This window comes from Macaca fascicularis, chromosome 7 (assembly GCF_037993035.2).
Source record: "Macaca fascicularis isolate 582-1 chromosome 7, T2T-MFA8v1.1".
Lineage (NCBI taxonomy): Eukaryota > Metazoa > Chordata > Mammalia > Primates > Cercopithecidae > Macaca > Macaca fascicularis.
The window spans coordinates 20,232,106-20,247,079 of NC_088381.1; the positions used below are offsets into that span (position 1 = coordinate 20,232,106).

Here is a 14,974-nt window from a genome sequence, read left to right on the forward strand (position 1 = left end):
CTGGGATTACAGGCATGTACCACCATGCCCAGCTAATTTGTGTATTTTTAGTAGAGATGGTGTTTTGCCATGTTGGCCAGGCTGGTGGCGAACTCCTGACCTAAGGTGATCCGCCAGTCTCAGCCTCCCAAAGTACAGGATTACAGGTGTAAGCATTGCACCCAGCCTAAATTCTCCTTTATCATAAATAATCTATGACTACCTCTCACTATCCCATTAGTCCTGGGGTATAATAAATACTCAATAAATAGGCATTAACTGAATTTTTAAAAGATGAATGAATCACCAACTAGTTCTTTTTTTTTTTTTTTTTTTGAGACAGAGTCTCAGTCTATCATCCAGGCTAGAGTGGCGCGATCTCAGCTCACTTCAACCTCTGCCCTCCAGGCTCAAGTGATTCTCTCACCTCAGCCTCCCGAGTAGTCAAGATTACAGGCATGCGCCACCATGCCCAGCTAATTTTTGTAATTTTAGTAGACAGGGTTTCACCACGTTGGCCAGGCTGGTCTTGAACTCCTGACCTCAAGTGATCTGCCTGCCTCAGCCTCCCTAAGTGCTGGGATTACAGGTGTGAGCCACCATGCCTGGTCTTTTTTTCTAATTTTATTCTCCACTGCTCTATGGACTCCACTTAATAGAAGATCACTCGCAAATTTAGCAAAATTAGCAAATTTAGCGAAATAGAAGATCATTCACAAAATTATTCCTATTAGTTTGCTGGTATGAAATGATATGCAGGTAAATGGGTATGCTACATAAACATATGTGATCCTAAATAATGAATATATACAGATTATAAAATTATTAATATTTTAAAATTACTAAAAAAGTAAAAAGTTTCTGGGAAGGTATCTAAATTTTCCTACCTTTATTTTTAGTCCTCCATATACAATTTATTGAAAACATCAAAGCTTGTATAGGATAAATTCTAGGACTTTCCTAACTCAATACTCTTACAAAACTATCTGTTAAGAGTTTAACAGAGTCCTGAGAAGCGCAGACAAGATTGAATTCTAATTCATAAACGGGATTATCTACTCAAAATTCAAGTTGATTTCCTTCTAGAAAACAGTGATGTTTTCTTTTTTAATATTTAAAAAACTGGCCAGGCGCGGTGGCTCAAGCCTGTAATCCCAGCACTTTGGGAGGCCGAGACGGGCGGATCACGAGGCCAGGAGATCGAGACCATCCTGGCTAACACAGTGAAACCCCGTCTCTACTAAAAAAATACAAAAAACTAGCCGGGCAAGGTGGCGGGCGCCTGTAGTCCCAGCTACTCGGGAGGCTGAGGCAGGAGAATGACGTAAACCCGGGAGGCGGAGCTTGCAGTGAGCTGAGATCCAGCCACTGTACTCCAGCCCGGGCGACAGAGTGAGACTCCGTCTCAAAAAAAAAAAAAAAAAACTATGTAACACTTCATAAATTTGTGTGTCGTCCTTGCACAATGGCCATGCTAATATTCTCTATATCATTCCAATTTTAGTACATGCGCTGCCGAAGTGAGCACTGATTAGTGTTTTCTCAGGAATAGGCACACGCACGTGTAATATGTAGAGATTGGGATAAAACCAGTGATCATATTTGAGAATCAGAGTAACATTCATTGATCACTTACAATATATCACATACTGTGCTAAGTGCCTAAATGCATTACCATATTTATCCCCACACTCTTATGCAGTAGCACTGCTATTATTCTTTTTTTTTTTTTTTTTTTTTTTTTTGAGATGGAGACAGAGTTTCACTCTTTGTTGCTCAGGCTGGAGTGCAGTGGCTCAATCTCAGCTCACTGTAACCTCCGCCTCTGGGGTTCAAGTGATTCTCCTGTGTCAGCCTCCCGAGTAGCTGGGATTACAGGTGCCCATCACCACACCTGGCTAATTTTTGTATTTTTAGTAGAGACAGGGTTTCACCATGTTGGTCAGGCTGGTCTCGAACTCCTGACCTCGGGTGATCCACCCGCCTTGGCTTCTCAAAGTACTGGAATTACAGGCATAGGCCACTGCACCCAGCCTATTCCCATTTTTCTTTTTATCTTTTTTTTTTTTTTTTTTTTTTTGAGATGGAGTCTCACTCTGTCGCCAGGCTGGAGTGCAGTGGCACGATCTCGGCTCACTGCAATCTCTGCCTCCCAGATTCAAGCAATTCTCCTGCCTCAGCCTCCAGAGTAGCTGGGACTACAGGCACCCACCACAACGCCTGGCTAATTTTTGTGTTTTTAGTAGACACAGGGTTTCACCACGTTGACTAGGATGGTCTCAATCTCTTGACCTCATGATCCACCTGCCTCAGCCTCCAAAAGTCCTGGGATTTCAGGGGTGAGCCACCGCGCCTGGCCCCCATTTTTCAAAAGAGGTAACTGACTCACAGAAACCAAGCCTAACCACTGGAGTGTACTGCTATTTAAAGATGCCTGATGACAGTGTGGTTTGAATTTCCAAACCCAGAATAAACATGGAACTAGCTGCCCCACTCTCAAGAGCAGAGCTAAAACCACTCACTATTCTTTTGCTTTCTCTTTCCCTCTCCCTATTGTGTTCTATTTGTTTCTTGGAATAGACTGTATTTATATTACTATACTTTGGACAAGCTTCCCGGTCTCTTAGTCAACTTCTCTCCCCTCACCCAGCTGTCCCCCAGCTCTGCTTACGAGAAGAACACATGGTACTCCAGGTCCTGACGAGGTGAACGGGTGTAGTCTGAGAAGAAGTAGACACCAGTCACAGCAAAAATGTAGAAGAAGATGAGCAGCAACATCAAGAGGAAGGTCATGCTCTAGAGGCCATAACCTCAAGTCAAATGTGGGCCAGACTAGGCTGATTTCCACCAACAGCCCAGTCAAGCCTACCTGGCAATCCCACACCAAACCCTCCCTTGTATCCCGAACCCAGTCATCTCTGAATCACAGCACCTGTCCCCAGCCCCTTCTCATCCAATAACATATCACAGGACGTTTCATTGCCTTCTTTGACCCATCAAGATTTGTTTCATACATATATATATATTTTTTTAGACGGAGTCTCACTCTGTCGCCTAGGCTGGAGTGCAGTGGCACAATCTTGGCTCACTGCAACCTCCACCTCCTGGGTTCAAGCTATTCTTCTGCCTCAGCCTCCTGAGTAGCTGGGATTACAGACAAACACCACCAAGCCCGGCTTATTTTTATTTTTATTTTTGTATTTTTAGTAGAGACGGGGTTTCACCATGTTGGTCAGGCTGGTCTAGAACTCCTGACCTCGTGATCTGTCCCCCTCGGCCTCCCAAAGTGCTGGGATTACAGGCGTGAGCCACTGCACCCGGCCGACTTGTTTCACATTCTAGGTTAAGCCCTCACATTTATCTACCATGCCCCCTGCTTTAGCTTGCAACAGTCAAATCACCTTGAGGGCCCTGACCAGGACCAAAATAATAACTCGAATTTGACGGAATTGTGCAAGGAGTTTGAGAGACCTCAGCACCCGGCAGATCCTCAGAAGCTGAAGCCACACCGATTGGCCTGTTACCCCTACCAATACCACAACCTCGGGAAGCAGGGACTGTGGAAAACACACAGATTATGAGTAAAACACACCCCAAGGCACGCAGGCACAGTTGCACCTTCTTCATCTCATCCTCTTCATTGTTCCCTGGGCATTATCCCTTGAACAGCATTCTCTGAGAATTGTTTCCTATTCAGCCTTTCTATATTAAGTTGCTTAAACGCTGTACTTCAACTTGTTCAGATATAAAAAGGAGGATAAAATTCATGGTTATTTAATTGGGTTGTCATGGAGCATAAATGAGGTAATGTAAGGAAAATACTTAAAATAGTGCCTGGCACTTAATAAGTGCTCAGTAATAGGCAGATGTTCTTGTTGGCGTTGACGTTGTGGTCTACCTTGCTCCTAATACCAACAACTCCTGCAATGACTGATGTTTAGTTTTAGGAAAAAAAATCAAAAGAAGGAAGTTAAGTCAATTTTTGTTTCCTCCTATTACCATGTTAACTTTTCTTGTCCTTTCGATTCACCTAGGCACATTCCTCATCCCACTAAAGGAACCCTCAGGATCTCTATCCTTACCAACATGGTAACAACAAAGTCAAAGACATTCCAGCCACTCTTCCAGAAAAGGGAAAAGTTGGATAGCCACTTAAGAAGGATCTCCAGGATGAAAATAAGCAAGATAAACCAAGCTGCCACCTCCAAAGTCAGCTTCAATGGCCATAGTTTGGTATTTGTGGATTCCAGCAATTCTGTGAGGATAGAGCAAAGGAGGAATAAAAGTTAAGGAAGCTGGAAACCGAATGATGGAGAATGATCACACTTAATAAACCACAGTTTTGCCCACTACTGTTCCATTTTTCTTTGAGTTTCTCTTCTTAACATTGTTGCTTCAACCTGTGAAATACAGGGAAGGACAGAATTGACCATAAAACATAGCCACAACTAATCTGTTGATATAGTTATGTCTCCCCAGCTACAAGTCACTTCCTATCTACTGTGGGGGTCACACAGCCACTAAGAGAATACTCTCTTTAATTACCCCTACCTCCAACCCCCCACCCCCATCTACTGCACTGTTATCTCAGTTCCAAAGTTCACATGAAAACAATGGGTCTTGAGAACAGAATGAAAATACAGGGCCATGAGATCTGAAGTACTTTATAACGAATGCAGAAACAAGCCAGAATCATTGGGGTATATCAAACTATAACAATAAATCACTTGGTTCTGTTAGCTTCCTTTGAAAACTTTCCCTTTCTTCCCTGCCTAAAATTGGTTTTGTTCTGCAGAGCAAATTGAATGCATACTTCCTCTCTAGAACCCTATTATTTACTAATTGCTATTCCTTAATTCATTGCCTTTCTCTTTCAACCTCTTTCATCTCTTTTATTTATTTATTTATTTATTTATTTATTTATTTTTTTTGAGACGGAGTCTCGCTCTGTCGCCCAGGCTGGAGTGCAGTGGCGCGATCTCGGCTCACTGCAAGCTCTACCTCCCAGGTTCACGCCATTCTCCCACCTCAGCCTCCGAGTAGCTGGGACTACAGGCGCCCGCCACCACGCCCGGCTAGTTTTTTGTATTTTTAGTAGAGACGGGGTTTCACCATGTTAGCCAGGATGGTCTCGATCTCCTGACCTCGTGATCCACCCGCCTCGGCCTCCCAAAGTGCTGGGATTACAGGCTTGAGCCACCGCGCCTGGCCTCATCTCTTTTATACAATTGATGTATGCCATACTCTGGAAAAAAACACTGAGATTAAAATAGGCTTAAGAGCTAAATAGAAATCAACATTGTGGTGCTCTGGCTTTAAAGTCATCCTGATGCTAAACTGGATCCAGACAAAAAGAACAGAGTCATACTTCAATCATCCCTAGAATTTTACAGAGGTTGGCCCCTTCTAAAAACCAATGGAGTTATGTTATACTTATTCCTATGCTTGTTTTGAGACAGTCTCACTCTGTCACCCAGGCTGGAGGAGCGCAGTGGCATAATCATGGTTCGCTGAAGCCTCGATCTTCCAGGCTCAAGAGCCTCTGGGTAACTGGAACCACAGGCACATGTCACCATGCCCAGCTGATTTTCTCTTTAAATTACTTGTAGAGATGGGGTCTCCCTGTGCTGCCCAGGTTGGCCTCAAACTCCTGGGCTCAAGTGATCCTCCCGCCTGGTCGCCCAAAGTGCTGGGGTTATAGGCATGAGCCACTGCGCCCAGCACTCCTATGCTTATTTAGGCTCTGTGCTGCTTTCGAAAGTTTTTCTTTCACACACATTTCTCCAAAATGGACAATTGTTCACATTTTATCATCCATGAAGTTAGGATGCTTTTTTTTTTTTTTTTTTTTTTTTTGAGACAGAGTCTCTGTTGCCAGGCTGGAGTGCAGTGGGATCTTGGTTCACTGCAACCTCTGCCTCCTGGGTTCAAGCAATTCTCCTGCCTCAGCCTCCCGAGTAGCTGGGACTAAAGGCGTGTGTCACCATGCCCAGCTAAAATTTGTATTTTTGGTAGAGATGGGTTTCACCATGTTGGCCAGGATGGTCTCCATCTCTGGACCTCGTGATCTGCCTGCCTCGGTCTCCCAAAGCGAGGATGCATTTTACAATCAGCGATGTGTCCCAGTTTAATTGGGCATGATTTTTATTTCTTAGTGGTAAATAGTGAATTTCTCCATTGATGACAGCTTAGATTCAATAAAATACAAAACTTTTTCACTTAACAATAAATTCTAGCTCTCAGGAGTATGGAATTATGTAATTAGAAAGAGGTAAGGACCACATTTGTGGCTGGAAAATAGAATGCTATCATTTTTATTCAGTTTTTGCCCTTGCAAAACAGGAACCCAAAGAAAGAAATGAAGTAAAATAAGGCTCTTGTGAAGCAGAAGATAGTTTTAAGTACCTTAAAATAGTTTAAGTAGGGAAGTCCAAATTACAGAGGCAGTAGCACTTTTACTCTCTGGAAAAAGGAATACTTTCATAGAAGCTCAACGAACCCAAGGAAGGTCAGAGGAACGAATAGCAGAAATTGCCTCAGCAGCACAGAATATGCAAAAGTGACTGCCTCCACTCTACATCAAGTAATGTGTCCTCTCTGAAGATGAAAAACAACTTTCTAAAATTCTTGGAATTTTTCAGGCTGCTATAGCAAGGCAAAGGAGTCTTAATGGAAATAAACACCAGGAGCCCAGTGAAGTCTACCCAGGAATCTTAGCCAGTGTAGTGAAGTAGCAGTGAACATCTATGCTTGAATATTCTTCTCAGGGTGACAGACAGTAGTCATTGGATCAAGCAAGTCAGCTAAATATGTAATTCTGCTTTACAGGGTAGAGTTCACCATGAACAGTCATCTATTTCTACTCCCTACTCTAGAAAAACAACAGTAGGTCACCTCACAGAATACCAGGTAAATTCACATTGGTATCAAGGAGTCCAATATTATAGGTGAGGAGAATAGTACACTATAACAACAAACTGATATGTAGATTTTGACATTTACACAGTTTTAATATTTTTAGTAATGTTTTGGCTAGCTATACCCATCATGAAGCAAGAAACACTGATGTTGAAACATAGTTTCTTTTTTTTTTTTTGAGATGGATTGTCACTCACTCTGTCGCCCAGTTGCCATCTCAGCTCACTACAAACTCCACCTCCCGGGTTCAAGAGATTCTCCTGCCTCAGTCTCCTAAGAAACTGGGACCATAGGGACATATCACGATACCCACTGATTCTTGTATTTTTAGTAGAGACAGGGTTTCACCATGTTGGCCAGATTGGTCTTGAACTCCTGACCTCAAGTGATCCGCCGGACTAGGCCTCCTAACCTGCTGGGATTACAAGGTGTGAGCCACACGCCCAGCCAGAAATACAATTTCATGAAGAGCATTAAGAATGATAACTCTGCAAGTTTAATCTCAAGATGATCTTCAACAGATTCTACAAATTCCATTCATTTGACCAAAAACTTTAGATAGCACATCAAGCCATCTTTAGGACTTTAAAAGTCAATGTAAAAAATGGTCATCTTCAGGAATATGCCCACCTTTGGGAAAAAATTGTAATGATATTATACTTAGGTTTTATTTTATTTTATTTTTGAAACAGGGTCTTGCTCTGTCACCCAGGCTACAGTACACTGGTGAGATCATAGCTCACTGCAGCCTCAATCTCCTGGGCTCAAGTGATCCTCCCACCTCAGCCTCCCAATATACTCAGTTTTTAATTTTAAGCAAGGATTGTCTATACTTGCGATGTGTTATTTTCTGACAAAGGCTTGCAAAGAGTCAAAACTTTTCTTCTTTCTCATTATTTAGAACCAAAATATGAGATTTTAAAAATACGCCAATTGATGTTTAAAGTACAAAACAGAATTACCAATATCCAGTTGTGGAAGTAGATTTGTTAAAGCCCTAATGGTTTAGATCACTTTGTGATCTGGAAAAAAAAGTTTAAGCCTAAAAAACATATTAATGCTTATCACATCAATTAGTCTGTTCAAAGAAATCTGTTAATCACAAATCATTTCCCTTTGCAAAATCCCTCCTCCTTCTCTACCACAAGAATAAGCTTAATAAGATAAAATTTCCATGAGCTTGACAGGTAATTTCCAGTCTGGCAATCTACTTATCCTCTGGCACAGTGATCATGTTGCATATTCAGTTAACTGTTTTACCAAATAGAATGGTTAGTGCTATTCTATTTTGATTTGTCTATTAGATCTAGGGCAGGGGTCCCAAGCCCCAGGCTACTGACTGGTACCAGTCTATGGTCTGTCAGGAACTCGGCCATGTAGCAGGAAGTGAGTGGTGGGTGAGTGAGCATTACCGCCTGAGCTCCATCTCCTGTCAGATCAGCTACGGCATTAGATTCTCATAGGAGTGCGAGCCCTATTGTGAACTGCAGGTGCGTGACCCTTAGCAGAATCTAATGCCTGATGATCTGAGGGGGAACGGCTTCATCCTGAAATCATCCCTCCTACCCCATCCATGGAAAAACTGTCTTCCAAGAAACCAGTCCCTGATGCCAAAAAGGCTGGGGACCACTGATCTAGGGAATCCTGTATATTTACTACTATTTACTTCATTCCAAGGCTTAGGACTATAATCCTAATACAAGGCAAATACATGGCAGCAATCATACAATAAAAGGGAATTATAAGTAACTTAGTTCAAAATCTTCAATATTACGAGGAGGAAATAAAACACCTCAAAGTATATAGTATACTGTACTGGGTCAGTGACATCAATTGTTGTATATTTAAATATCTTGGACCTCACTACACTAAAGGACTATCTTATTTTTTTTGAGACAGGGTCTCACTTTGTCACCTAGGCTGGAATCCAGTTGCATGATGTCTCACTGCAACCTCCGCCTCCCAGGCTCAAGCAATCCTCCCACCTCAGCCTGCTGAGTAGCTGGGACTAGAGGATGTGTCACCATACCTAGCTAATTTTTGTATTTTCTGTACAGATGAGGTTTCTCCACATTAGCCAGGCTGGTCTCAAACTCCTGAGCTCAAGCGATCCTCCTGCCTCAGCCTCCCAAAGTGTTGGGATTACAGGCATGAATCGCCATGCCTGGGCCCCAGAGATGAGCTTGTAGGGGATTTGGACCTAGAGGCAGAGTTCTGAACTGGCTACAGGCACTGGACATTTCTGTTGAGGAAATATCTCTGTGACATAAACAGCCAAGAGCTTCATAACTATGCCCTTCTCTTTTTTATTTAAGACGGAGTCTCGCTGTGTCTCCCAGACTGAAGTGCAGTGGCGCAATCTCGTCTCATTGCAAGCTCCACCTCCCTGCTTCACACCATTCTCCTGCCTCAGCCTCCTGAGTAGCTGGGACTACAGGCGCCCGCCACCACGCCCAGCTAATTTTTTGTATTTTTAGTAGAGACAGGGTTTCACCGTGTTAGCCAGGAGGGTCTCAATCTCCGGACCTCGTGATCCACCCGCCTCGGCCTCCCAAAGTGCTGGGATTACAGGCGTGAGCCACCACGCCCGGCCTGCCCTTCTCTTAAAAATTCCTCCTAGACTGGACACGGTGGTTCACGCCTGTAATCCCAGCACTTTGGGAGACTGAGGCATGAGGGTCTTTTGAACCTAGGAGTTCAAGACAGCCTGGGCAACATAGTGAGATCCTGTCTTTACAAAAAAATATATATATATATCAACATAATTAGCCTGGTGTAGTGGCATGCACCTGTAGTCCAAGCTACTCAGGAGGCTGAGTGGGGAGGATCAATTGAGCTCTGGAGGTCGAGGTTGCAACGAACCACGATCACACCACTGCACTCCAACCTAAGCAACAAAGTGAGACTCTGTCTCTAAAAAATACAGTGGGAGCCTTCCCCACAACAGTGAGAATTAAACAAGTGAGTAGTTTTACTGTCCTTTTATCATTTCTGAGCAGTTTGAGATTATCAACAAATGAGCTCGCTGATTTTGCAGACATCCTTATATTTTGAATATGCTTCATATAATTTATTATTGGTTTCAGAATCATTTCCTTTTTAAGTAATTTTTTTGGCTCAGCTAATATCTTAGTTGTACCTACCTTTCCATACTTTGTAAGCTTTCTTATTTGTACTTAATCTTTCTAAATACACTTGTAAAAATGTAAATGTCACATCATTCAGTGATAGGCACCAATATCCTTAACAGAAAAGGTTAATTCAAACAAATGTCAGCCTAAACTGACAACAGAAATACAACTGGTCTTCCCAAGTTCAGTTCCGTGTGGATTTGTTACATTGCTACATATTAAACCTAGTATTAATGTGTCTAGATATTCTGTATCTAGTATACTCTTGAGAGCCCTCCAAATACTAATATTTCTTTTTTTTTTTTTTTTGAGATGGGGTGTAGTGGCATGATTTCAGCTCACTGCAACCTCCGCCTCCCAGGATCAAGCGTTCTCCTGCCTTAGCCTACTGAGTAGCTGGGATTACAGGTGCCCACCACCATGCCCAGCTAATTTTTTGTATTTTTAGTAGAGACAGGATTTCAGCATGTTGACCAGGCTAGTCTTGAACTCCTGACCTCAATGATCCAATCACCTCAGCTGCCAAAGTACTGGGATTACAGGCATGAGCTATCACGCCCAGCCAATATTTCTAGATTTTAGCAGTTGAATAAATCCTACTCCAGGAAGCTTAATATAACTGTCCCTATCACAATTCATATGACATTCAAAAATGTAAAATGATCAATTTAGGAAAAAAAAATTACTTCTATCCACTTCCTTTTTTTTTTTTTTTCTTTTTTGATAGAGTTGCACTCTGTCACCCAGGCTGAAATGCAGTGGCACAATCTCGGCTCACTGAAACCTCCGCCTCCTGGGTTCAAGCGATTCTCCTGCCTCAGCCTCCCAAGTAGCTGGGACTACAGGTGCGTGCCACCACGCCTGGCTAATTTTTTGTATTTTTTAGTAGAGACGGGGTTTCACCATGTTGCCCAGGCTGGTCTCGAACTCCTGAGCTCAGGCAATCCACCTGCCTTGGCCTCCCAAAGGGCTAGCTAGGATTACACGCATGAGCCACCACGCCTGGCCTCACTTCTTTCACACAATGTCAGTTCTCACCTATTTCAACCATCAATACGATCGTATTCAAAAAGATCAGGAAGATGATGAAGTTTTTGAAGAGAGGACCTGTTGTCTCTTAAGGAAATGTACAGAGTGGAGTTCTTTCTGATTTATGCAGCTGAAATAATAAGGGTAATAACATAAGCGGTGAGAATGAGAAAATGGAGTTTGGGGAGCAAAAATAAGTCATTAAGCAGATCATCAACAGCCAGGACAAAAATGAGTGACATAAAAGGATACACTCAAGGACCCATCCGGCCCACAAAGAAAGAGGTGGCCTCTGACTGCAGCGCACATGAAGCTTGCTCAACAGCCTCTGGGCATGTGAAATCTGTCCTACACGTTGAGGCTTTATAGAGAAGCGCACTAGCTGGTGTTGATCTCCCAACATAAGTTTCTTCTGGCGGGAAGGATCTACAACAAAAATTAAAAAGGGATAGTGGATAAAGACAAAGAAAATAGAGCAGGTAGGGTTGGGGGCAGGGATATTGGTCAGATAACGGGTCCCCCTAATGCCTTACTGCTGGTCCTTCTCTTCTCACAGCAACTAAGAATTCTGTTTGGAGTGAGAGAAAATGTACTGCTTATGATCAACACTGTCCATGCCCACAAAAGCAACAGGTTCACAAAGTCTTAAGTGTCTTTGACAGAAACTTTTCCGAATCATCCATGGCTAGTGGCTATCCTAGGCCTAAAAGTGAAAGACATGGATTCTATCTCCTCAGTTTTATTTACAAACCCTTGATTTATCAAGTGTGGTAAACCAGCAACTAAACCGACCTCCCTAGAATTTTCCACTCTTAAATGTAGAGGATGTGCATAGGAGTCTTAAATTTAAATTAGTGAAGAAATAGGCTGCTGACCAAGTAACTCCCTGATAGTGTGCCGCGGCACAGCTTGGCTCAAGCCTTGCAAATGCTCGATGAGAGAGAAAGTATCGATGAGACGTGAACGAATGGCATCAGCTCGGGGCAGCTGCATCTGCCCTTCTTGGTGGTAAGTGGTCATGTCTGCTAAGAAAATGTAAGCATCAAGGGTCATTTCATTCTTGGAGTTGCACCAAAGATTACAGGTTTTCTGTCCCCTCCACCCCACCTTCTTTGCCCTTAAGATTCCTTAATGTACCCACATTTAGGAACCAGGAGCAGTTGGGAAGAACAAACATTGCACTAAGACTCGGGGTTTGTTGAAACAAAAGGGGCTAAGAGTGGTAAAGACATTGTGCAGTCGACCAAGTGGCCAGGCATCTTCACTTTGCGACGGCATTTCTAATTAAAAACAAAACAAAACAAACAAAAACACCTCAATAAAAAAGCAGTAGCCACAAGGGTAGGGGACCGGGGCAGGACAAAGAAGAATCTGGGCCCCACCTGGGCCTGAGAGAATCGGGCAACGAGGTGGAGTTCAGGGAGGGCTTGGCCTGCCCACGAAAGAAACCAAGTGAAGATAAATTGCACAAAATGCAAAAGCCTGACATTTTGAAAATGGGTCCGGTCCCAGGTGTGTCCACCCCAACACTCCTTCGGGGGCTAGCTCCTTCTCTCCTCCATTATCACTTCTGGGCCTCACCTCAGCCCAGGTTCTCTTCGCCCACTCAGTCCCGACTTCACGCTTCCGCCTCCAGCTCAGGCGCCCCCTGGGCCCGGCTACCCCTGCGCAGGACGAGCTCAGGACCGGCTCCCAGCCTCACTGCGCCCCATTCCCCGCCCCGCCCGACCCCCAGGTTTCGGCTCACCCCGGGACCCGGCCCTAGCCCCTGACCCCTGCCTAGGACCGGGCCCAGCCACGCTCTCCCAGCCCCTCGCCGCCTCAGCCCCTCGCCGCCTCGGCCCCGCCCCGCACTCCGGTCACTCGGCGGTTATCGGCTGGTTCCACCCGCCCGACGCAGGCGCCGCGCAGCCAATCGGCGGCTGCCACACAGCGGCCCGAGCCGGGCTTGGGGGTTGGGACCTCCGGCTGCAGGTCCGCCTGGGCCAGACGCGCGAGCGCAGGCAGCCGGAGTGTGGTCGCGCGCCCGACCTCCGCAGTCCCAGCTCAGCCGCGACCCTTCCGGCCGCCTCCACCCCACCTCGCCGCCATGCGCCTTCGCCGCCTTGCGCTATTCCCGGGCGTGGCGCTGCTTCTCGCCGCGGCCCGCCTCGCCGCTGCCTCCGATGTGTTAGAACTCACGGACGACAACTTCGAGAGTCGCGTCTCCGACACGGGCTCTGCGGGCCTCATGCTCGTGGAGTTCTTCGCCCCCTGATGAGGCCACTCTGCCGGGACGGGGGAAGAAGGGCCGGGCTGGGCCGGGGGCGAGGGCGCGGGGAACTGTTGGGCCTACGCAGCGCCGGCGCCCTTCATTCCTGTGGGCCCCTGCTGCGGCGGGCACATTTCTCATTACCGGGGGCTGGAGGCGCCTCGCCGAGAGCGGGGGAGTCGGTGCTGATCGGGAGAAGGAAAACCCGAAGGCTGCGCGCACGCAGGGCCTCATCCTCACCCTAGTGCTCTTGCGGCACTTCCTATTTGCAGAGGGTTTAGCCACCCCTTCCCCCAGTTCAGTGTGTAGCTATATCGTTTCTGCGTGAGTCAGTATTAACGTTCCTCCAGTCTACAGACTAGACATCCCAAAGCCTTGTAGTGGAAGCGGACGTTTCACCAAATGCACAAGTCCTGGATCCCTAGGGTATTTACTTTCCTCTTACCTCACACTGCACAGCCATTGGTTTCCAGCCAAGGTCACTGAGTGGCTGCAGAATGGTCATAACTACTTTTTGAGTCAGATAATTTGTCCATCACATGGTGTACAATTTCTCCCTTCAGCTGATCACTTACATCTCAGTCCCGGCAGACACCTCTGTCCAAAAGAAAAGAGTAGGTGAACAAGAATAATTCCATCAGAATCTGTCCATATTGTCCGTTTTAATTAGAATTTCTTTAAAATGTCAGGACTCCAATGAGAAAGTAACCAATATTGATTAAATATTCCACTTTAGGCCGGGCGCGGTGGCTCAAGCCTGTAATCCCAGCACTTTGGGAGGCCGAGGCGGGCGGATCACAAGGTCAGGAGATCGAGACCACAGTGAAACCCCGTCTCTACTAAAAATACAAAAAATTAGCCGGGCGCGGTGGCGGGCGCCTGTAGTCCCAGCTACTCAGGAGGCTGAGGCAGGAGAATGGCGGGAACCCGGGAGGCGGAGCTTGCAGTGAGCCGAGATCGCGCCACTGCACTCCAGCCTGGGCAACAGCGTGAGACTCCGTCTCAAAAAAAAAAAAAAAAAAAAAAAAAAAAAAAAATTCCACTTTAGGGTGACTTAAATGAACACAGGTGTAAATTCCTTATATAGAACTCGAAATAAAAATATGTTGAGGAGAAGGAAGAGCAAATAAGATTTCTGGCCCAGTCAGCTTGAGTGGTTTTCTTTGTTTTGTGTGTGTGTGGTTTTTTTTTCTTTTTTAAACCTCCAGATCATTATCATAGTAAACAGTGATTCCTTTATCCTTGGGATAGCTCTATATATTCAATATATATAATTACACTACTTAATTTTTCCCCTCCTGGGGACCCTTGGTTTAAAACTATCCATGTTCAGAAATGTCAGTAAATGTTGTATATAACTTTTATTTGCTTCAGACTTGAGTTTTCACTTCTTAGCCTCAACCAACTTGCTGAGGGTTACACGGAAAAAGTCCTGTAGTAAAGACCACCTGAATCAGAATGATGTGTTAGAGATGGCAAATTTTGTGTTTAGCTTGGATAGATTTTGTGTCCAGGGCATTTCTGGGGCTAACTGGCAGTACAGATTACATATATAGATAATTCTTATACATCTCTGGAACTCATGTTTTCTCTTAGGAACAACTCTTCCCAATTATATAATCATGCTGTTAGCTTTGAGGGGGTGTCACTGAGTTTGTCAGGTCTG

The 14,974-nt window shown here is 44.9% G+C and overlaps 2 protein-coding genes and 1 non-coding gene across 45 annotated transcripts in view; 1 reads left to right on the forward strand and 2 right to left on the reverse strand.

Moving 5' to 3' along the window:
• Window positions 1-13,796, reverse strand: part of LOC102143168 (stereocilin) — a 49,031-nt gene extending 35,235 nt beyond the window's left edge. For 24 of the 43 annotated variants that reach the window (XR_012414856.1, XR_012414855.1, XR_012414854.1 and 21 more), the window contains exons 1-6: window positions 11,933-12,159; window positions 11,310-11,483; window positions 11,067-11,135; window positions 4,062-4,234; window positions 3,381-3,536; window positions 2,651-2,775 (exon numbers count right to left, since the gene is read on the reverse strand). Coding sequence is in view for 26 of the 43 variants with exons in the window: in XM_065547316.2 (XP_065403388.1) it covers window positions 2,651-2,775; window positions 3,381-3,536; window positions 4,062-4,234; window positions 11,067-11,135; window positions 11,310-11,483; window positions 11,933-12,110 (875 nt within the window). In the remaining 17 variants the exon portion in view is untranslated. Of the gene's footprint in view, window positions 1-2,650; window positions 2,776-3,380; window positions 4,235-11,066; window positions 11,136-11,309; window positions 11,484-11,932; window positions 12,160-12,198; window positions 12,371-12,638; window positions 12,897-13,753 lie in introns of those variants that run through there. The other 19 variants (XM_073995652.1, XM_073995648.1, XM_073995651.1 and 16 more) reach the window with 17 other exon arrangements.
• LOC123574752 (U6 spliceosomal RNA) lies at window positions 1,401-1,507 on the reverse strand. Its single transcript, XR_006699954.1, has one exon. It is a non-coding gene; the product is annotated as a U6 spliceosomal RNA (small nuclear RNA).
• Window positions 12,530-14,672, forward strand: LOC141407367 (uncharacterized). The gene is made up of 3 exons (XM_073998445.1): window positions 12,530-12,569; window positions 12,694-14,044; window positions 14,357-14,672. The coding sequence occupies exons 1-2, from the start codon at window positions 12,530-12,532 to the stop codon at window positions 13,551-13,553; spliced, it is 900 nt and encodes a 299-aa protein (XP_073854546.1). The 3' UTR covers window positions 13,554-14,044; window positions 14,357-14,672.
• Window positions 14,673-14,974: the final 302 nt, after the last annotated feature.